Below are 23,647 nucleotides of genomic sequence, written 5' to 3'. Positions count from 1 at the left end.
ATAGGTGCTACCTACCAACCAACCCACAAAAGAAATGGGCAAGCAGGCAATTTTAAACAAATTTTTAACCTTTCCTTCCCAAACCACGTATAATCTTTTTGGGGAAAGGTTAAAAAATGGTTAAAAATTGCCCACCTGCACATTTCTTGTGTGGGCTGGGCAATAGGTAGCACCCATCATGCCCTATGATCCAACCCACTTTGGTGTTCCCAAGAGCTACCCATGAGGAACAATGGGGTGCTTTGTGTTTCCACACTGTTCCACACTGACCGAAACACTCAAAATGTTTCAAATTTGTTTCATCAAAAGAGCTGGTTGAACTACTGTTTCAACAAAACATTTTGGCCATCTGTGTTTTGTTTTAAGCTCGAAACAAAACACAAAATCCGTTTTGTGTGTATTCCTACTTGTTCATAAATTATCTAGAAGTTGTAAACAGCGAAGTGGCCAAATTTGCAGATGTCACTAAACTATTTAGGGTAGTGAAATCCAAAACAGATTGTGAGGAGCTCCAAATAGATCTCTCCAAACTGGGGGAGTGGGCGACAAAATGACAAATATGGTTCAATGTAAGCAAGTGTAAAGTGATTCATATTGGAGCAAAAAACTCCAACTTCACATATACACTGATGGGTTCTGAGCTGTCAGTGACTGACCGGGAGAGATATCTTGGGGTTATAGCGCACAGCTCATTGAAAGTGTTGACTCGGTGCACAGCAGCTGTGAAAAAGGCAAATTCCATGCTAGGGATCATTAGGAAGGGGACTGAAAATAAAAATGCTAATATTATAATAGCACTTAGCAATAGCAATAGCACTTACATTTATATACCGCTCTATAGCTGGAAGCTCTCTAAGCGGTTTACAATGATTTAGCATATTGCCCCCCAACATTCTGGGTACTCATTTTACCGACCTCGGAAGGATGGAAGGCTGAGTCAACCTTGAGTCCCTGGTCAGGATCGAACTTGCAACCTTCTGGTTACAGGGCGGCAGTTTTACCACTGCACCACCAGGGGCTCTTTAATGCCCTTATACTTGTCACTGTATCTTAAGGAGGACATTGTAGAACTGGAAAGGGTGCAGAAGAGGGCAACCAAGACGATCAGGGGCATGGAGCACCTTCAATTTGAGGCAAGGCTTCAGCATCTGGGGCTTTTTAGTTTGGAAAAGAGGTGACTAGGAGACATCAGAGAGGTGTATAAAATTATGCATGGAGTAGAGAGAGTGGACAGAGAGAAATGTTTCTCACTCTCTCACAACACTAGAATCAGGGGTCATCCCCTGAAACAGAAGGTCAGGGAATTTAGGAACAACAAAAGGAAGTACTTTTTCACACAGCATGTAATGTTAATCTATGGAATTCTTTTGCACAAAATGTGGTGATTGCCACTAACCTGGATGGCTTTAAAAGAGACTTAGACAAATTCATGGAGGACAGGCCTATCAATGGCTACTAGTCTGTTGGCCACCTCCAGCCTCAGAGCCATGATGCCTCTGAATACCAGTTGCAGGGGAGCAACAGCAGGAGAGAGGGTATGCCCTCACCTCTTCTTGCCTGTGGGCTTCTCAGAGGCATCTGGTGGGCCACTGTGTGAAACAGTATGTTGGACTAGATAGGCCTTTGGCCTGATCCAGTAGAGCTGTTCTTATGTAATCCAAGCTGTTGATAACACCTGAGATTTGGCAGCAACCTCTATTTGCTTTCCATCTATTTTGCTTTCAAAGAGAGGCTCCAGTGTGGGTGGAGAATAGCACACAGAGCATCCTTCTACAACAGCAGTAAACTAGCACCCACATTCTGTGACTAACAAGCAGCACAAGTGCCTGCTTTATTCATTCAAAGGCTCACTGCCAATTTTTCTTTTCCTTGGCAAGCAGCAAAGCAGTTTAAAAAGGAAATCAGAAAAGTCAGGAAATCACAAAGACATGCTATGTACAAATGTTGCAGAAGTAGCACCAACATTATAAGTGCATCTTCATGGATATTATTCACATATATCATTTCTTTACCCTGCCTATTGTGTATCACTATTACATACTTTCAAGAGTTTGTGGATTTATGCAAAATAGTCATACTTCATAAGTACCTACAGATACCAAATTCTGCATAAACAATCCTGCCACAAATTAGCCGAATGCAATACTTTTTACATCTGAGTATGCTGGGGGAAAGGTTTAAATGGTTTTTTTTTTTTTTGTATTTAAAAAGAAGAAATTCTGAATTTAATAAGCATACTTTGTTATCACCAGATTTATCTACACTCAGTGATCAGATCAATAACTCAAAAAAGACATCATGCCAAAGAAAAGCAGAATATCTTTCTCAGATTCAAATGTACTATGATTCAAATTTACTATGTATGGTAATTATTCAATACAAAGTATGTTTAAGGTTGAAATTCCACAATTTAAAAACTGTTCTTTTAGTTCCCTTTTGCAAGCACATCAACAAACAATTCTATTACATATATTTAATTTCCGGAGCCTTCCTGTAAGTGTAATCTTAGCAAAACGATTTTGCCCAGTCAACAATGGGCCTCACCTGCTAGTGTTTTATAAAATAGGCCCCCAAATCAATGGAAATTGAGTGTGTTTAAACTTCACATGACTCACTTTACTATGCTCTCCTCAGGGGATATATGAGTTATTTGTAAAGTGCCCACTCATCTGCAACTGGAATCAGAGAGGATGTGCGTCTCATGCCCCAGCTCATATAATAAATATATTTCCTACTAACAACTCTGCTAAAGCCTCAAGCTGGAGTCAGCAAGCTTGCATGCAGCCCCTGTGACTACTGGAGAAAACACAGACAACATGGCGATTGCTTCTTGCCCTGCTCGTGACCTTCCCTAAAGCATCTGACCAGCTACTGCCGGCTTAGATTATCTCTTCTTCGATCCAGCATGACAGTTCTTAACATTCTTTATTTGGAAATAGCACATCCAATTCTATGCCCAACCAACAGATTTCCATTCCAAATTTTGCCTTTTAGTTCACATTCAAAATGACAATAAATCAAATACACAACACATGAAGTATTGAGGAGCGTGGTTTGCATTCAGCGTCCTGAACTGTGTGTCTGGATAACAAAGTCAGACTTCATTAGTTTGAGTGGATTAATTTAATGAGAGAGGGTTACACTCCTTTTCAGTGTCTAGCAATGAGATCCTCAGTCACATCATCTAAGACCTAAGGAGAGGACTACCTTTTCTTGTCAGCCAGATTCCAACTGCCAAACATTTTGCTCTCTGTCTGCTGGATTATCTGTGGCGTGCTTGTGGTCTTTGCCTCTAACCAGCTTTTATTATCTTTCGGCTGACATGTCTCCTTCCCAACACAGGGAGATATTATAGGGTTCCCTACAGGACAGAAGATGCACGTGTATGTGCATCTCCCTTTATCTAGCCTGAGTGGGAGATGATTTGGCAGAGGATAGTATGATACAGAGTCACCTTAAGTGGTGCTGTGGGGAAATGCCTGACTAACAAGCAGAAGGTTGCCAGTTCGCTATATGGGGCAGCAGCAATATAAGATGCTGCTGAAAGGCATCATCTCATACTGTGCAGGAGGAGGCAATGGTAAACCCCTCCTGTATTCTACCAAAAGAAAATCACAGGGCTCTCTGGGTGCTAGGAGTCAAAATCGACTTGACGGTACACTTTACCTTTACTATGATACAGAAGTAGGTTAAAAAGACAGCTCATTCATAAGGAAATGTAGATTAAAAAATGGGTAGACTCTTCAATATTGGGGAAAGAGTTAGACAGATATGGAGCACAGAATGGGAAGGGATTATGCTTATTTAACTTCTGGCTATTAAACCACTTAATTTCTCCCTCTTGTTTCCTTCCATGCACTGACTTGAACAACTGTTTTCTATTTCTTTTAAATATAGCATTGCTAGTTGACTATGTAAACAAAAGAGACGGACCCCTGAACAACTGCTGTTACCCTGCCCTGAGTTCACAGGACAAGGGAAACTCAAGTCAGGATTTGAACATGCTGATTAAGACTGTATAGGCACAAAGCTTGCTGTTTATCTTGCATACTTGATGCTCATTTGCTACAACCCAGGTCACTGTGCATTGTCCCTGGATAGCCTTAAGCAAATGTTTGTAACAACAAGGAAACACTCACTCTGAAAGACAGATCATGAGCAAGAGGGGAGGTATTGAAGTACTCAAAAATGGAATCTTGGAAGTCTGGAAGTTTGAGACCTGAAAAAGAGAAAAAGCACAATTAACTGATACACATATTTGCTATTTCTAATTAAGTATTGTTTAAACCAAGGGTAATTAACTTTTGGCACTCCAGTTGTTGTTGAACTTCAACTCCCATCATCCCCAGCCATGATTTATAATGGTGGAGGAGGAGGAGGAGGAGGATGGGAGTCATAGTTCAACAATAGCTGTAGCGCCACAGACTGCCTATCCCGGTCTAAAATATATTACCTGCATCAGTCCTATATTTTTCTTCCAGCTTCTTCTTTAACATTTCAACTTCATCCAAGAGTTCCCGATTCTTTATTTCAGATTCTTTTAGTTTGCTAAATAGAGAAATGGAAACCTTGAAATATTTGGAAGGTAAAATAACCCTAATTTTTTTGAGTGTGGGGGAGCCTTCATTTTTCTTCCAATTCCTCTGAGCCCTTGTTCTTCAGTTTCAGTGACATAGAGGCCTTAAAGGACTTCAGACAGTTAATGAACTGAATCTCATAGAGTACAATGCCCCAACAAGTCAGAGGATACATGTCCAAGTTCTCATTTACTGTAAAGACTGCATTCTTGCACACACTACTTGAGAGGAAACTCATTTTTTATCAATAGGGTTTACGTACAAATTAAATGCATGTACGATTTAACTCATGAAAGTTAAGACTTCTCAAGTTGCCCAGGCTCTATTTTATCTAGCATCATGACAGGTATCATTACATGTAGCATATTCTCACACTATAACAGAACAGGTAATATTATACATACAGAGAATGTGGACCAGTAAGGTAAAGCAGTGGTTTTCAAGCTTTCAGCCTTTAGGGAACATTGATAATTCCTCTGAGGAACCCCAAGGTATCTGTCACAGAATGCCTGCACATTACAGAGAATTCTGGGACATGTTCTAAGGTGCAGTATCAGTTCATGCAGAGCCGTAGCCAAGCCTATTGGTTTCATCTCTGCCCCTTTGTAAACTGAGAATGCATCCTTGAACACACTTGATACTCTTCTGTAGCATCAGTTGCAAAGGAAGATTGGTAGTGGTGAGCAAGCTGTCATTTAGGAGCATTTGTCTGCTATGACTAATCATCTTGCTCCTGATAAACTTCCATGGGATGCCAGGTTTCCCAGAACACAGTTTGAAACCTATTGGTATTAGATTAAATAGGCCTTCCACTTACCCACAAGCTTTAGAGAAAGATGGAAAGTTAGCTATATCCAAAAAGATGTTAGGTAGCAATGCAGTTATTTTGATAGTGCTAAATAAAGACAGTGAATTAGGTCATTCATTAAAAGCAACAATTACCACCCTTGTTCTTTGTATATCTGACAAGTAGATAACTATTCCATGTAACTCAAATATGTACATAGTTATAAAAAGGAATAAGCAACTGCACTTTTCTCTTACTAATATTGGAGCATGAGGTTTATTTCTTTCTTTCAATAAAATACAAGAAAGATTTTACTAATCACACACATTACTCCAGCTATAGTACTTCTGGCATACCACATGAAGAAGCAGGTACCATTTTAATAGTCCAAAGTATACTTCAATAAAAGACTTTTCCCTCTGAGCAGCAGACCTCCATGTACATTGCTTTTTCAACTTTCTCAATATAAAAAGAGGCTTGCCATATGACATGGTGGGAGAAGGAGGAAAGAAATACAAGTCAAAAGCTTATTTGGGCATGCAGAACTAGTTACACAGTTCTTTGGATCTAGACTATTCCATTTCCACTGTTATAAAGCAGAGGCTCACAGTTGCTTAGTTTTTCTTAGACTCCCCAGAACATCTTCTCAAAACATGTATAAAAATTACTTCTCTGTCAGAAGGCTGCATGGTGTCTTCCACACCCCTGTACTATATAAAAGTAATGTGAAAGAAGCTAGAGAGAGGTGTCAAACGTTACCTTTCAAAGGATAGGTTGGCATCTTTAACCTTCCTTAATTCTTCTTGGACTAGTTGTTTGGCACGTATTTCAGCATCGAGAGCAGACTGCAACTCCAGCCTCGCTGACATATCCAGCTTCTGACTACGTCTTACTTTCCAGAGTGGGTCCTGTTGCAGTGAGCAATTGTTAACACCTCTAAATAATTTATCACGTATGTTTAAATATTAAAGCAATTCAAAAGCTTCACTTGAATCCTGAATTCATTAGCATTAGGAAGGGGTGGAGTTCTTAAAGGACGACTACATCCAGGTAAGAACATGTGCAATAAAAGAATGTCTGACTTTACAACCAATCACTAATCACTGAAATACAAAAACAAAAAACGGAGCAGTGTTAAGCTGAAAGTAAACACTGTCCCAAAAAACATCACACACACACACCCCATCCAGAACTCATCAAGACATTGCCCTTGAGGGCCCCAAGTGAGTTGAAAAGCAAGATGTAAATACAAAAACAAATAACGCTAAGAAAAAAAGGAACACAAGGTGAAATTTGCTTCAAAGCATGAATTACTGAATGAGTGATTTGCCAAAATACATTTCATTGCATTATCATCTGCTCTTCTTTGGACAAATTGCCACTTTCCCCTCCTACTCTTGTGTATGCCACTTTTTCATATTCTAATGGTTAACAGAAGTTAAGACAGTCATGCTGGAGTGTCCAATGAGTCAGTGAGACAGTAAACAATGGCCCTGCCCTAGGATCATTCTAGAAAGGAAACCAACTCTGGGACTCACCCTTCCCTTGGCTTCTACCAAGAGAAGCAATGCTTTCCCCTTGTTCAGCTATAGCAACCACCAGTATTTTCAAGAGAAGGGAACAAGCTGGCTAAGCCAATCCACTTCCTGTCTCTAGGAGTTGCCCAGGGCAGGACTCTCTTCTGATTTGGGGCTGCAAAGTTTTTTCCAAGCAGGGTTCAGCGGGGATGTCACTAGATATCATGCCCTTGGGCAAACAGCTTGAAGTTCCCAGTTCTCGTCTTCTGGTATTAGTTGCACAGCATGCAATTATAACAAGAATTGTGATGAGTACAGGGTCATCAGTTTTGGCTGCGATTTATAAATATAAACTGGGGTGACTGAAAGCAGAAAAGAGGGACTTTTTTTGGCATGGTCTGCCCTTTCATTTTGAAAAGAACTTCAGGTGCAAGTGAACCCTGAAATGAAGCTTTGGAGATGTCCTGAATTGGTATGTTTTAAAATTAATCAAATGTTTAAATGTGCATGCTCACCAAAGTTCTTGATCCCAGACTGGAGCTTCTCAAAGATTCCAGTTCTTCTGTCATCTTTGAAGCTAATGCCTGAAGATACCCACGTGCATCTTTTTCATCGCTCACCCTAGAGTGCAGTCATAAGAATGACTCCTTTACATAGGTAGATACTTGTATAGCTTTTATACACATGCAATAACATGCTATTAACAGCACACACACCCAAATTAAAAATATAACATGTTGTTTGCTTATACAAAATGTTTCAGCACTGAATACAGCATAAAGAGGAAGGGTGGCTTTTCCCACAGCTGATGCCCCAGAGTGGACCTACCGTGCCCTTTTCGTTGGAACAGTCATAAGTCAGGCCGACAAATTTTGGCCATGAGTTCCATCTCAGGGGACACATACTCAAAGTGATTTTTGGCAATTTCTACCTAGCTAGAGATGAAAAATAGGTGATAGCATTGTTGTACTTACAGTTTTCTCTGTGTTATCACTGCTTGTGTTATCTCTACCCCAAAACAATTAGGGTAAAACTGCAGTCATTTCTGCACAGAGGAAAAGGTTAGGGTAACAATGAACACATTGTTTTACTTTCTCCATGGAATAATCTTTGGAGGACATTCCTGCCAATTTTCATTTCCATCCCTCTTGACAACATTGATAAAATTTTATAGTAGTTTTTTTGTGTTTAAAACTTTTAAAACACCATTGCAGATTTGGTTGCTGCAGGCCTGATGTTCAGGACAACAAAAGCATGATAACATGCTGAAAGTATTGTAATACTATCACCTATTTTATATCTCTAGGGGTGTAGTCTAGACTGTCAAAAAAATCACAATGAGCATTCATCCCCCCAGATGGTACTGACCACCCCAGCTGGCTCATGTAGTAGAAGGGATTTCCTCAGTTGTGGCCTTTCCAGACTAGTGTTTTTAAGCAGAATAAATGCAATTGGGATTCATTCTAGGCATGTGCCTGAAACGTTTCAGCGCTGGGGCAGTTTTCAGTGTTTCGGCACCGGCAGGGGTAGTACTTTAAGGGTGGGGGAAGGTATACTCACACCCGCCGCCTGCCGCGTTTCCCCCGCTGGCGCTCTGTAAATTTCAAGCCCCTCGGGGCGGCAGCGTTCCTCCCTGCTGCCCCATTCCCCCCGTTGGCCAACAGTGGCCGGAAGTTGCGAGCGTGCGCGCACCCGTCTGCTGTGCGCGCGCATGAGGGGCGCACGCACGCTCGCAACTTCCAGCCGATGGGGGTGAGAACGGCTTGAAATTTACCGAGTGCCGGCGGGGGAAACGTGGCGGGGGGGTGAGTACACCCTCCCCCGCCCTTAAAGTACTACCCCCGCTGGTGCCGAAGACAATTCGTGCACATCCCAAATTCATTCTGTCACAAGGAACTTATTTCACCTATACAATACCATCCTTTCTTCAGCAATATACATATTGCTGAAGGCAACTTTCAAGAGGAGATTCACTGGCTGACATACCACAGAAGGTACATCAGCCCAGTAACGCTATGTGCACACAATTTGTGCAAATGAAATTACACAAGAGTTAGTCCATTTCCAATAAGCTTACTCGTGTAATATTTGTGCAACATTACTGGCCTGACGTACTGGGCTGGCATACTGGCTTACTGGGCTGGCGTGGTATGTCAGCCCCTACACCACATTATTTCAGATGATTCGCTGACAGTTCCCCTCAAGGTAGCACTTCTGTTTTAGGGGTATTTGCATCTTCCTCATACTCAAACTGTAGTTTGTTGCCAGGCAAATACAATTTTTCTTTCCAGACAGTGTCAAGATTGTGTGGAATGTGGTTGTGGAGGCACTAATATTCCTATAGGAAAGGCTGTGAAAACACTGTGACCTTCCAACTCCTTATACCCACATTATGATGGGACTTTAAAAAAACCAAAAAACTTTGAAGGTTCTACACAGCCTCACAGTTTAAGTTTGGCACAGAAGCACTCAGGTAGACTCTCTTTAAAAAACGGAAAAAAAAAACAGCCAGGCGACAACCTTTTGTTAATATTAAATCAAAAACACATGACCTAAGACATCCTCTCTTTGGTGAGATCATTTGATACAGAAGATTACCAACTTCCTGTAATAGTAATAAAATCAGGACAGACAGTACACAATCAATCAATATCGGCTGTTGTGTGTGGATTTTTGAAGTGTATCATCTGTGAGATGATACACAGCAGTTCTTCGAGACTTGCTCCTATTAATAAGGCTCCAATGTATTTTTCAAAGGATCCCCAAATAGCACATACCACTGAATAATTTCTGCAATTTGAGCTTCCCAGTGGGCAACAGATTCCTTCTTTGCTGCCAAATCCTGCAGCTCATCCTCCAGCTGCCTGTTTTGGGATGTAAGTTTATCCACAAAGGAACAAAGCTGCAAAGAGAGAATTAGTAGTTTTCACAACCGGAAATTAATACAACTTCCAGGCACATGGAACTAATGTACAAATTTCCCACCACCCCAAAACAAGGACTATTTTCCAAACAGACAAATTAAGAAGAGTACTGAAGATGGCAAAGTGCACCAGAAGCACTTCAAATAATTAAGAATCACTGAGCAACTTTGATGTTGCTAACATAATGGAAACATTTTAATGTACCCAGGTTTCTAGCTTCCATTTGGGACAGTCAGGATCTTTCCTCATTCAAGTTCCTAAACTGTTTCAATAATACTTACAGCCTTCTTTGTGCTGAATGTTTTACTGGGGATGGAGAAATTATAAAAATATTTGAAGGAAATGAATGAAACAGATAACATATCCAGGGGGTGGGGGGACCCACTGTACTTAAGTGTGTCAATTACCTTTTCATTTTCGGTTGTTATTTTCTTGTTATCTTCAAAGAGCATGGTTCTCTCTCGCTCATATTTCTCTTTTAGAGTTCCCACTGTTTCCTCCATCTCAGTGCGCCTAAAGAATGAAAGATGGTCATATAAATGGCATTTCACAGAAGAACAAAGAGTTACTTTTTTAGGGGGCTGCGAGCATATCTCCTTAGTTCTTGGATTCCACATATGCTTTAAAAAAGTTTTAAAAAGATGTTTTCAGGAAAGCACATGCAACTTACTTCTCTCGTTTTGCCTTATCCAATTTGTCTTTTAACATCATGATCTCCTTTTGCAATGCCAGCTGATGGCTTTCCAAGTCATGCATCTCCTTTTTCACATTTTTTACTTCCAAGACATGGGATGCTTCTCGTCTGACCAGCTCCTCTTCATAAAACAAGATTTTCTTCTCAAGCTCGGACTTCATTTTGGCCAGCTCCTGCTGATGTTCCTGCATGGCACCAGCAGCACGGCCTCCTTGCTTTAACTGCAAAAGAGCAGAAAGAGACAGAAAAGTGGTCCAAGTCACTCTAATGTTACTTAACCCTTGGCTGAGAGTTGGGGTGAAATGTACCCCGACAATGATGAAAACAATAAAACTTATGTAAGTCTTCTATGACTCCGTGGTCCATGGGTCCATGTATTCCTTCATTATGATGAAGTTTTAATTGACATGTGCTTCACCTCTTAGATCTAGTCAAACATTGGTGAGTGTAATCTTAGTTTTCGGGGTCAATTCTATCTCTATTTGCAAGACAAAGAAAATGGAAAGACCATGTACATCAGGTGCTAAATGTCAAAGTGACTCTGCAAAATGCTGTTTTCACTTTTTTAGTTACGCCAAGTCTATAAATGTGTAGACCAAAACCTGTTCTTTCATTTTTGTGTGAGAGAGGAGCACAGAGAGATAAATAAGCATAGGGGGTGAAAATAGAATATTTTGTTTATTTTCATTTATTTCAACTAATTTCTCACTTTTCTTAATATCATTACAAATGGTTTTAGGGGTCAACACTACCCCACAGGTTTACAAAGCCACCTTATAAACTGGATTTTTAAATTTAAAAAAATTAAAAGAAAAAATAGAGTCTTCCTTGTGACCAAACAAAACAGCACCCCCCCACCCCCATCATAGTTATTTGCAAAGTTCATACTGAACAAATTTTTACATATATATGCCACTCTTCATCCTGGGACCCCCAGGATGCTGAACATAAAAAATAAGCATAACAAACTAATTAAAACAATCATAAAAAACCAACCACCAAAACACACAGCTACAAAACCAACTTAAAAGATAGTCAGGGGATAAAGAGCAAAGCCCTGAATGCAATGCAAAGGGCAGTCCTCAGTTGCCTCTGAAAGACTGGGAGTGAGGGACCCATGCGAGTCTCATCTGAGGGCAGGATTCACAGCTGGGGGCAGCTGAGAAGGCCCTGACCTGCGGCTATGACAAACAAGCTCCAGCAGACATCAGCACATGGAACAGAGCCCTGCCAGCTGACCAAATCAGGTAGACACTTTTGTTGGAAGTAGGTAGGCCTTAAGGTACCTGGGGTCAGGGTGGATAAAAATCAATGATTAAAAAAAAAAAATCAAAAAAATCAGATTTTTTTGATTTAAATCGGATTTTTTTAAAATAAAATGCTTTTTGAGGAAAATATATTACCATCCAAAGGTTATTCCATCATGAAATAAAGATTAGTTTTTTAATTATGTAGAATAAGGCTGTATATGTTTATTTTTTTTGGTAAATAAATTCCATTAATCCATTCACAATGTCATGCTCTTCCAGAGGTTTTTGTAAGATTATTGGGCAGTTTCTCTGCCTACAAGATATTATCACAGATGCTTGGTTTACTTTTGCAGTTCTCAAAACTGAATTTGACTCAGCAGAGATCACATGCCTCTTCTTCACAGCAAAAGTGTTATGACATGAACAGAGTTGAGAAAAAGACCTTAATCCTATTGTTCTACAAACCTATGAATACAGAATCAACCCCTTCAGTGCTAAGTTTCAAGAAGTTCAGTGAAATAGAATAGAAACAATATTTTTCTGACTGTTTGGAGTGGAATAGATCTGCACAAGAAGAAAGTGAAACTAAGTGTGAGGAGGGAGGGGCAAGCAGACAAGCAGTACAAAATGAAAGTGAAACTTTCTGAGCACAATACTGCATAGCCACAGACAGACAAGTCTTTGGATCTTTTTGTGTGTATGACCTGAGGTTTATCACATTCTTTCCTTGGAGGAAAAAACCTATAATGGCAGCAGGCCGTAAAAGAGACCCAGTTTGGCAATATTTTAATGAAGTTCCTTTACCTATGGGTAAGGCAGGCATGCGTGCAAAATGCAAACACTGCAACAAAGAAATGCAAGGCCTGGTGGCCCAAATGAGGCAACATCATGAGAAGTGCTGTGATGAAGATGACCAAAGAAACACATTTGAACAGGCAGGATCTTCAGGTTGGTAAACATTTTTATTGAATCATATAATATTTCTAAAGACTGCCTTGAACTGTCATGTTTGAGCAAAATTATATTTCTTATTATTACTGCATGTTACTGTCATTTGGTACAGTTATGAAGAAAAGCAAATATTCCTTTTGGGGCAGTGCTGTGTACAATAAGCAGAAATTGTATAAACAATAAAATAACAGCATTGACTTTTTTGTTTAGGGGAATTCATGGATTCTGGAAACTATCCACCTTCAAGATCACCATCCTCCTGTTCTACAGTTTCAGAGTTATCCATCCAGGATAGTGCTTCATTAGCATCATCATCAGACACCCACAGCCACATATCACTATCACCTAAAAGAAAGAAAAAATCCTTCCCTCCTGGAACCACCATAGATATGTTTGTGATAAAAACTAGCAGATTAGAAAAAGAGTTAATTGATGAAAAAATTGCCCAGTTTGTTTATGCAGCGAACTCTTCTTTCCGTCTGACTGAGAACCCACATTTCATTAATATGGTTCAGTCACTGAGACCAGGATACAGTCCACCCAGCAGAGCAGATGTTGCAGGGAAACTGCTGGATAAAGTGTATGACAGAGAAATGGAGCAATGTGCAACAGCTCTGGAGGGTAGAATTGTTAACCTAAGTATTGATGGGTGGAGTAATGTCCACAATGATCCTATTGTATGTGCTTGTATAACAACAGAAGAAGGGAAAGTCTTCCTTGCACAAACAATTGATACGTCAGGAAATGCACACACAGCAGAATACTTACAAGAAGTGGCAGTAAAAGCTATAATAACATGTGAACAAAAATTCAAATGTCTAGTACGCAGTTTGGTCACAGACAATGCTGCAAATGTATCCAAGATGAGAAGAAATTTAGAAGAGCAGGAAGGGAATACAAAGCTAATAACATATGGTTGCAGTGCTCATTTGCTGCACCTCTTAGCCAAAGACTTAAGTGTTCCAGAAATAGACTAATGTTGTTGAAATTGCTAAATACTTCCGTAACAATCACTTTGCTGCAGCAGCTCTGAAAAGGATGGGTGGAACCAAGCTAACGCTCCCACAAGATGTTAGATGGAACTCTGTGGTGGACTGTTTTGAGCAGTATATCAAGAACTGGCCTATTCTGATGACAGTTTGTGAACAAAATCGAGATAAAATAGATGGCACTGTCACGGCCAAAATCCTCAACATTGGGCTTAAGAGAAATGTTGAACATATGCTGAGCATCCTGAAACCCATCTCTGAATCTTTAAACAAAATACAGAAAAATAGCTGTTTTATTGCTGATGCTGTTGAAATTTGGAAGGAACTGAGTGAACACTTAAAAACAGAACTACACATGGACAGAATTAAATTACAAGCATTAAAAAAACAAATGGGACAAGTACTGTCTCCAGCTCATTTTTTGGCAAATATTGTCAATATCCAGTACCAGGGTCAAAACTTAAGTGCTGAGGAAGAGGAGTTAACTATGACATGGGTATCCAGCAATCATCCATCTGTAATGCCAACTATAATAAACTTCAAAGCTAAGGGGGAACCATTCAAGAAATATATGTTTGCTGAAGATATTTTAAAGGAAGTCACACCAGTGAACTGGTGGAAGTCACTTAAGCACTTGGATTTAGAGACTGTTCAAGTAATGATTTCACTTTTAACAGCAGTAGCTTCTTCTGCAGGCGTTGAAAGAATATTCTCTTCCTTTGGACTCATTCATTCTAAACTGAGAAATTGTTTGGGACCCGATAAAGCAGGAAAGCTTGTTTTTCTTTTCCAGATTATGAACAAAGAAGAAGATGAAGATGACGAGTGAGCTACAGAGGACAGTATTTAAGTTTTTCATGTGTAGGCTGGGCTGACAGTCTAGGTTTCTTAAAATATATATATTTTGTTTAGCCAAATTAGTTAACAAACATGGATGTTTGTTTAAGCAAATAACATATGCTGTAATGTTATTGTTTCAGTTGAATAAATCTATTTAAATTGTTATTATTAAGGTAATGATTATTTTTCTCCTTCCTAAGTACAACAGAAAAGTTGTCCAAATATGAATGATTAACCTATTAAACTGGGGATAAAAAAACTAATATGAAAAGTTGTTATTCTAAAAATCTTCATCTACTTGCATATTAAAGTTATACCAGCAAGAATTAGGCTTTATGTAGAAAACTATGATTTAAATCAAGCCTTACTGACTAGTGATTTAAATCGTGAATTAAATCAGTTTGATTTAAATCAAATCCACCCTGCCTGGGGTCCAAGTCATTCAGGACTTAAAAGGCAATAACCAGCCTTTTTATTAACCAGAAAGAGATGGACATCTAGTGCAATGTCTTCGGATTAGGTAACTCCAGATATTGGTCTGGCTGCCCTATTCGGCATCCTCTGTCGTTTCCAAATGCTTTTCAAGGGCAGCCCTATGTAGAGTGCATTGCAACAATCCAAATGCAACTAAGGAATGGGTGACAATAGTCCAGATCAGCCTTCTCAAGGAACGGGGTACAGTTGGTGATCAGCTGAAGCTGTGCAAAGGCACTCCTGGCCACTGCTACTTTTCTTACTAGTAACGAATTCTGCTCTGGGGTCATTTCGACTCCAATTTCATCTGTAAATCTTTTTAAGCAACCAGTTGACCAGACTTAATGTCACCTCTCAATTAACTACTTTCTTTGCTTTCCTTTGTTCACAGGAAGATCTTTGCAAAACGTGTTGACAATTGTCCTCAGGCATATTTGTAACCAGTCAGTCCAGAGCAATACAAATGCAGATTAGCTCAATCAGTGGTGGGAATGTATTAATCTGAACATTTTATGAACCTTGTGTGACTAAGATGTCCTTACATGTCACACTGTAAAGTCAAGTTGGATTGTTGGTTGTGGCTGTCTATTTCCTCTTGCTTCTGAATAGCAAACAGCAAATAGCAAACCCCTGCTAACTGGGCAAAGAGGCACCTTTTAACGTGGCGATTCTCTTTACTGAGCAGGAGGGGAGTAACTGGCCCTCTCCACCCCCAACACAGTACCTCCAGTGAGTGTTGCTGGTGTCTATCTGATGTTTCTTTTTAGACTGTGAGCCCTTTGGGGACAGGGAGCCATCTTATTTATTTATTATTTCTCTGTGTAAACCACCCTGAGCCATTTTTGGAAGGGCGATATAGAAATCGAACAAACAAACAAACAAACAAACACTGTCTAGAAAGCTAATCATCTAGGCTCTAGTCTGGATTACTGCAATGCGCTCTACGTGGGGCTGCCTTTGTACGTAGTCTGGAAACTACAGTTGGTTCAGAATGCGGCAGCCAGGTTGGTCTCTGAGTCATCTAGGAGAAACCATATTACTCCTGTGTTGAAGGAACTACACTGGCCTCCAAAACGTTTCTGGGCAAAATACAAGGTGCTGGTTATTACCTATAAAGCCCTAAACAGCTTAGGCCCTGAATATTTAAGAGAATGTCTTCTTCGCCATGAGCCCCACCGCTTGTTAAAATAATCTGGAGAAGTCCGTCTGCGGTTGCTGCCAACTCGTCTTGTGGCTATTCGGGAACGGGCTTTCTCTGTTGCAGCCCCTGGACTTTGGAATGCGCTCCCTACTGAAATAAGAGCCTCCCCATCTCTGGGAACTTTTAAAAAGGCAGTGAATACACATTTATTCACCCAGGGTTTTAATTAGATTTATAGTTTTAATATTGGGGTTTAAATGTTTTCAATGATTTTAACTGTTAAATGATCTGATGTTTTAAATGATTTTAGTTGTAAACCGCCCAGAGATGCAAGTTTTGGGCAGTATAGAAATATTTTAAATAAATAAAAATAAATAAATAATAACTCTTGTTGCTGCTGACTAGCAAAAGAGGGAAGAAAAAGGGCCAAACAGCATACCATGGAAGAAACTATATCATGTTCTGTAAAGTTTCTTGTTTCTGTTACAGGTAATTCACAAAATATAATTATTGCACTGTTTACTTATGGAACTGTTATAATTATATTGTATGTATGTTAATGCCACAATGTGATGCTTGTGTGTGTGTGTGTGGGGGGGGGTGTTTAACCCAATTGCTTACCTTTAACTGGTGGCCCATGTTCACATCACAGAATAGGTTCTGCCCCGTGCAGTAATCTCTGTGGAAGAATTCCAAAGCTTCATGAGGCGCTCTTCAGCTTTGCTGCCTTGCATGCTTGGCGCAACCATTATTTTCGTTGGGAGGGCACGTTCTCCTCAGTTCCTGAGCGGCCGCTTCGATAAGTGGGAAGTGTTGAAGTCAGGTAAGTCATTATTCCTGTGGAAGAATCCTAGCAGCAGAATAGGCTGGGTGGGTGTTGTTAGTGAATACGGATCACTAGAAAGATCGCCTGTTACAGGTAAGCAACCTGCTTATCTTTGAGGTGATCCATGTTCCCTCACAAATTGGGTGATTAGTGAGCTCACCTGAATGGCAGTGGGTGCTAGGATATGGTTACAGCACCCTTTAAAGAACTACCTGACCAAAGTTGGTCACCACTGCTGAGTATATGTCTACAACACAATGCTTTACGAAGGAAAGATTGGAAGACCACATAGCTGCTTTGCAAATGTCCGTCATGCTTATGCCTGACATGGGCTGCTGACATGGCCATAGCTCTAGCTGAATGTGCCTTGACTCTGGACGGAGACTTGACACCTGCTTGTATGTATGCAACATATGAAGATTAATTCCACTAGCCAATGCGATAGTCTCTGTTTTGAGATTGGCTGTCCCTTTTTTCTCCCTTTACAGGAGATGAACAGCTTATTGGACGGCCAGAATGATTTTTGTTCTGTTCATATCATCAAGAAGGGACCTTCTAATGTCCAAGGAGTGCATGGATTTCTTCAGAGGAGTCAAAGGGTTCATGCAGAAGGAGGGTAAGATTATGTCCTAGTTTAGATAGAATATAGAAACTATTTTGGGTTTAAAAGATGGATCTGTTCTTAGAATGATCTTGTCTAGACAGAATTTAGTGTATGAGGAGTCAGTTCTAAGTGCTGTTAGTTCTCTGACTTTCCTTGCCGATATAATGGCCATTTAATATAATGGCCTTTTAACAGTCTTTAAAAGCAGCTTGAGGGAGGAGGCAATCAGTGGTTTGAATGGAACCTCCATTAGTGTGGACAGGACTAAAGAAAGGCTCCATGGTTCAACTGGCTCTCTTACTATTGTTGATCCCCCCTTAAGGGATTCTTTTGAGTCAGGGTGGCACAATACAGTACGTCTGTCCCACCAGTCCCACCTGGGATGTCTTGCAGAGAGAGCCGCCATATGGACCTGCCTGGAGGTGGCAATGAGCTGGATGAGCGATAAACTGAGGTTGAATCCAAACAAGACAGAGGTGGCTCACTGTAGTGAGCCTCAATTCAGGAGATGGGATAGCTCTACCTGTTCTAGATGGGGTTACACTCCCCCAGGAGGAATAGGCTAGCAGTCTGGGAGTACTTCCGGACGCAACTCTCTCTCTGGTATCTCAGGAGGAGGCGGTGGCCAGGAGTGCTTTTTATCAGCTTTGGCTGATACACCAGCTGCGCCCTTTCCTGGAAGAGTGTGGCCTTAAGATAGTAGTGCATATGCTGGTCACCCCAGGCTTGACTACTGCAATGCACACTATGTGGGGCTGTCTTTGTACGTAGTCTGGAAACGGAAACTGATGCAGAATGCTGCTGCCAGGTTGGTCTCCAAATTGTCCCGTAGAAACCATATCACTCCTGTTTTGAAAGAACTACACTGGCTGCCACTTGGTTTCTGGGCATAATACAAAATGCTGGTAACTACCTATAAAGTCCGATGGGTTTCCCAAAGAGTAGTCAAATCTGTTCCGTAGTCGTAAATGAGTAAAGATTAACTTTCCGAGGACTGATCCGAATGGCGGTCAGCAAGAAACTGAGTAAGAGGACGCCCAACTGCCGCTAGAGAGTACTGCAGTCATGTGCACAGTGCGGTTATGGGTGTTGCGAGGAGCTAATGAATTCTAACCGAAGCTGGTCTGCACAGGCACAGAACCCACAGTTATGAGTGTCTAGAACCACTACCCAGTTCATCTTGGGCCCAAGGTATTTAAGAGAACGCCTTCTTCGTTATGAACCCTCTCGCCTATTGAGATAATCAGGGGAGGTTCATCTGAGGGTGCCAACAGCCCATCTGGTGGCAACTCAGAAGCAGGCCTTCTCTGTAGTTGCCCCAGGGCTGTGGAATGTACTTCCTGCTGAGATTAGAACTGCTCCATCCCTGAAGGCATTCAGGAAACAACTGAAGACACATCTCTTCAGCCAAACTCTTTAGTTGAAGTTTTAGTTGAATGTATTGATTGATTTAAATTTAAATTTTATATGTTTTAAAGTGGTTAATCTTTTGGTTTGGTTTGTTATTGTAAACTGCCTAGAGGCTACCTGCCCTTGATGTGTAGGGCAGTTGGATGCACACAATGATGTATGCACCACTCCCACAACTGTAGTGCTAGACTGAGAGACTGTTCCCCCTTGGCGACTGAGGTATGTAATCACAGTGGTGTTGTCCGACAGAATCCGCACGACTCGATTTTTAACTAAGGATATAAAATATTTCAGGGCGTGTAATATTGCTAGCAATTCTAGAGAGTTTATATGTAGGGATTGCAGCTGCAGCATCCATTTACTCTGGACATGAAATCCCGCATAGTGGGCTCCCCATCCGTTCAGGGAGGCAACCGTCTCACTGTCAATAATAGGGTTGGCAGTTGAAAGGGCACACCCACAGAGAGTCTAGTCTGGTCCACCACTGCAGGAACCGTATCACAGGTGGTGGAATAGTCAGCCACATGTTCTGGTTGTCTAAATTCAGCTCTGGAATTGGCACATCTTGAGCTTTGTATGAGTGAAGGAGGCTGTGCAAGAGGCCATCAAACCCAACAGTCTTTGCATGGCGCACGCTCTTTGTTTCAGGATGAGTGTGAAGGTGGAGATCACTTGTATGAGCAATTGCCTCCGGTCTTCTGGGAGGCATGCTCTCTTTGTCTCCGAGTCCAGAACTGCTCCTATGAACTGAATTTGTCTTTGTGGTCCTAGGATTGATTTGTTCCAGTTCACTTTGATTCCTAGTTTTACAAGGAGGATTAGGATGTACTGAACATGAGAGATCAGGGAGTTCTTGCATTCAGATGTCACTAACCAGTCATCCAGAAAAGGAAGTATTGTTTCTTCTCCCTCTCACATAACACTAGAACCAGGGGTAATCCCATGAAATTGATTGACAGGAAATCTAGGACCAACAAACGGTACTTTTTCCACACAACGCATAATCCACTTCTGGAATTCTCTGCCACAAGATGTGGTGACAGCCAACAACCTGGATGGCTTTAAGAGGGGTTTGGATAACTTCATGGTCTATCATTAGCTACTAGTTGGAGGGCTACAGGCCACCTCCAGCCTCAAAGGCAGGATGCCTCTGAGTACCAGCAGGAGAGAGGGCATGCCTTCAACTCCTGCCTGTGGCTTCCAATGGCATCTGGTGGGCCACTGTGTGAAACAGGATGCTGGACTAGATGGGCCTTGGGCCTGATCCAGCAGGGCTGTTCTTATGTTCTTGATATGCCTTGTGACCTCAGGTTTGCTATTACTGCACTTACACACTTTGTAAAGACACAGAGTGCTCTGTAACCCAGAGTGAACTTCAGATGTTTTCTGTGTCTTGGCCTTATTCCCACGTGGAAGTAGGCATCTTTCAGGTCTAGAGTCACAAACCATTTTTCCCTTGCTAGTAGGGGAAGGATGCTTTGTAAAGATATCACCCTGAATTTCCTCAGTCTTACCTATTTGTTTAGTTGCCGCAAGTCCATAATGGGATGGAGGCCTGCATCCTGTTTGGGAATCTCGAAATATCTTGAGAAGCCCTTCTCCTGGCCCTTCAGAGGAACTGGTTCTATCACCCCCTTTTCCAGTGAAGAATGTACTCCCTCTTCTAAGGTAGGAACTGAGTGGGTTGTATCTTATCCCTGAAAAAACAGGGAAGTTGATAAATTCTATGGTGTAAGCTGTAGTTATAACGCTCAAAATCTAGGCATCCAATGTTATACAACTCCAAGGATAGAAAAAAAGGTGAGTGTGTGTGTCAGGGGGAGGGGTACATGATAAATTTCCTGGGTTAAAGCATCAGAGTCTGTTTTGACTGATCTTGTGATATTGCGCTTTGTTGCTGCCTCTGCCTTTGATTGTATGTTTCCCCCCAAAAAGATAGTTTATAACCTTTCCTGTCAGTTTATTTGTACTGGTATCTTTGTCTGCCATAGGTCTTGTAGTTTTGTGAGTAGGATTGTTGCTGAGGGTTGGAAGTGAAAGTTCTTGCCATGCAGCATTTTTTCATCTTATCCATGGTCTCACCCGTTAGTGTGCCAAAAAGACCCTTCAAATGGCTGATTTTCTATTTTGTCTTTCATGTCAGGTTGTAGGGATGTAGATCTCAACCAAGCATGTCTCCGAAGAATACAGCACCTGCAATGGCACGGGACTCAGTCTCTTTCAGGTGTACTCAGGTGCTGCCTGTTGATGTCCACAGATTTGCTCAGGGCTGTTTTAGGAATTTTCCGAAACTCCTCTGGCACACCCTTCAAGTCTTCTTTCAGATTGTCCCACACTAAGCAGTGGTACTTGGCCATGCATGCCATTTAGTGGGCTATTTTCATGGATAAGCACAAGGTGGAATGAAACCTATACCCCATGGCATCTAACTTCCTCCTTCCTTATACACTGGGGCCAAGTGCTTCTTTCCTGACTTGCTGCTAGCACCATAATCAACCACCAGTGAATTCGGCTTACATAGAAAGGAGCGTGACTCTTCTTGAATTCTATACAGGCTCTCTAGCCTTTTTGGTGTAGAGGCAGAGGCCGATGATGAGTTAGCTAAGACTGGCAGCATAGGTAAGGATGTTGGTTGTGATGAAGAACTTGCTATGAAGTCATACATAGGAACTTCATAGGAACATAGGGAACCAGCATAGTGTGGTGGTTAGAGTGTTGGACTAGGACCAAGAAGACCCGAGTTCAAATCCTTATTCAACCATGAAACTCACTGGGTGACCCTGGGCCAGTCATGTATCTCTCAGCCTAACCTACCTCACAGGGTAGTTGTGAGGATAAAAATAAGCATGTTCCTCTGAGCTCAGAGGAAGAGCGGGATATAAATGTAGAAAATAAAAATAAACAAACTTCGACTTCTTGTGTTCGCGCTTTCAATTCTAAACCTGCTTTTGCCATGTCTGCCTCTGAAGGCGAATTCGAGAGTGGGTTTGCAACTGTTTCATCTGGGAAAGGGTCTGAGGGGATATCCATTTGGACTGAATCTCCCTCAGAAGAAAAGGTAGAATCATATTCACCATGAGTGTGCTCTTTTTATTTTTCAAGTAACTTCTCTGGTGCTGGAGAGAGGTGGATAATCAGGTTCAGGCTGGTGAGTACTAGCTGAGGTCTGTTGTTTCTTCTTTCCAGGGGGTACATTAGGAACCCCTGGGAGAGTCAGTAGTGGGTTTGGAGAAAGCTTTATGGGTAAAAATCCATAGCTAGACACCCCTAAGTTTCACTGATTTCCATATATGGTAATTGTCAAAAGCATATGGCAGCCCAGGTGAAGGCAGATAATAGAGGTCTCTGTAGTACCTGATACCTCTTATGTAGCCTGGGTCCAGGGCCCCTGGAGAGCTCTAATAGTTCATAGGTCTTGTCACAGAGGAATAATGAGGAGCAGAGTGGTGGTGCCTTTCTCTCCAGAGACATGAGGGAAAACATCGAGGAGTCACCCTCACAGGAGAAGCTGAGAGAGTTTTAGGAACTGGAACAATTTCTGAATCCCCATCACTGTCCAGTCCATGTAGAGAGAATCCTCTAAAAGCAGAACTTGATGGGGTGGTAGTTGCAGATCCCATCAGAAGCTCTCTAAGTTCCTTGAGGCTGACTTTTCCTGTAGAGTTGGGGATGTCTCCCTTGAAGAGAGAAGCTTTCCTCTTCTGGAGTCAGACTAATCAGCATGGATGGTGCGAACTGGAGATAGGTCTGGTGAGAAGTCAATCCTAATAGGTGACACATTGGTGACCCCAGTAATTGCCAGGATTTCCTGTGTTTTAGCCTTCGACGTAGGTGTCAGCATGGTGATCATCAATGTTGGTGTGGTGATTGTAGGCAGTGACTGATGAGTCATCAGTGGTGTATGGAGAGTCTCTTTGATGTTTCCTTTTTTTGTGGTGATGACATTGGTCATTTTCATTTACTGCTTCTAGTCTCTTTTGGCCTCTGTCAGGCGGAGGTGCCCAAGTTACCCAACTTGGGGAGTCCAATGTTGTCCTTGATCCCAAGGGTTGAAGGTCCATCGACATCAATGTTGTCAAAGAGGATGGGAGCAGTGATCTCGGCATCTGAGTTGGGGGTCGCAGTGTGGTCTCCGACAATGTCACCCTTAGGCAGAGCTCCCTGCCTTTACATGTTTGCTTTGAAAAAGCCAAACTGATTTTGCAGGACTCCATGTTTTGGTGTTTGGCCATGCAGATTAAACACTTGTGCCTTTCAGAGGAGGGTAGTGTTCCCCTATAAGAGGCACACTTCTTGAATGGTTTTTTTTTTTTTTTAAGAGTCCATTAAAACAAAAGGCCAACACGTAATACAAAAGAGAAACCAGAAACAGACCATTGTCATGAAGCCAGCAATTTCACCAATAAAGAACAGAATTATTCCAAAGAACAAACCAAGAAAGTCTGTTGGTCAAAGTCAGAATAACCTAGAAATGGTTTTCTTACAGGAACCAAATATTATGGAGCGAATCCTTCAAGACACAAGCAGTGTGGCAGTTGATAAGGACCTGGCGAGAAGGTGCTCTCACACCAAAAATAATGGTTGTGCCATGCGCGCAAGGTGATGGAGTTTTGGAATTCTTCTGCAGGGATTACTGTGCAGGCACAAAACCCATTTTGTGAGG

At 41.5% G+C, this 23,647-nt stretch overlaps 1 protein-coding gene across 8 annotated transcripts in view; it reads right to left on the bottom strand.

Moving 5' to 3' along the window:
- Positions 1-23,647, bottom strand: part of CDC42BPB (CDC42 binding protein kinase beta) — a 174,891-nt gene that overhangs the window by 47,019 nt on the left and 104,225 nt on the right. For all 8 annotated transcript variants that reach the window (XM_053257808.1, XM_053257816.1, XM_053257842.1 and 5 more), the window contains exons 15-21: positions 10,476-10,720; positions 10,213-10,318; positions 9,659-9,783; positions 7,397-7,502; positions 6,124-6,272; positions 4,454-4,548; positions 4,140-4,219 (exon numbers count right to left, since the gene is read on the bottom strand). In XM_053257808.1, coding sequence (XP_053113783.1) covers positions 4,140-4,219; positions 4,454-4,548; positions 6,124-6,272; positions 7,397-7,502; positions 9,659-9,783; positions 10,213-10,318; positions 10,476-10,720 — 906 coding nt within the window. The remainder of the gene's footprint in view (positions 1-4,139; positions 4,220-4,453; positions 4,549-6,123; positions 6,273-7,396; positions 7,503-9,658; positions 9,784-10,212; positions 10,319-10,475; positions 10,721-23,647) is intronic.

The sequence above is a fragment of the Hemicordylus capensis genome, chromosome 1 (assembly GCF_027244095.1).
Source record: "Hemicordylus capensis ecotype Gifberg chromosome 1, rHemCap1.1.pri, whole genome shotgun sequence".
Taxonomy (NCBI): domain Eukaryota; kingdom Metazoa; phylum Chordata; class Lepidosauria; order Squamata; family Cordylidae; genus Hemicordylus; species Hemicordylus capensis.
The sequence above is the reverse complement of the archived record's forward strand: the minus strand, read 5'-3'. Positions and strand labels throughout refer to the sequence as shown.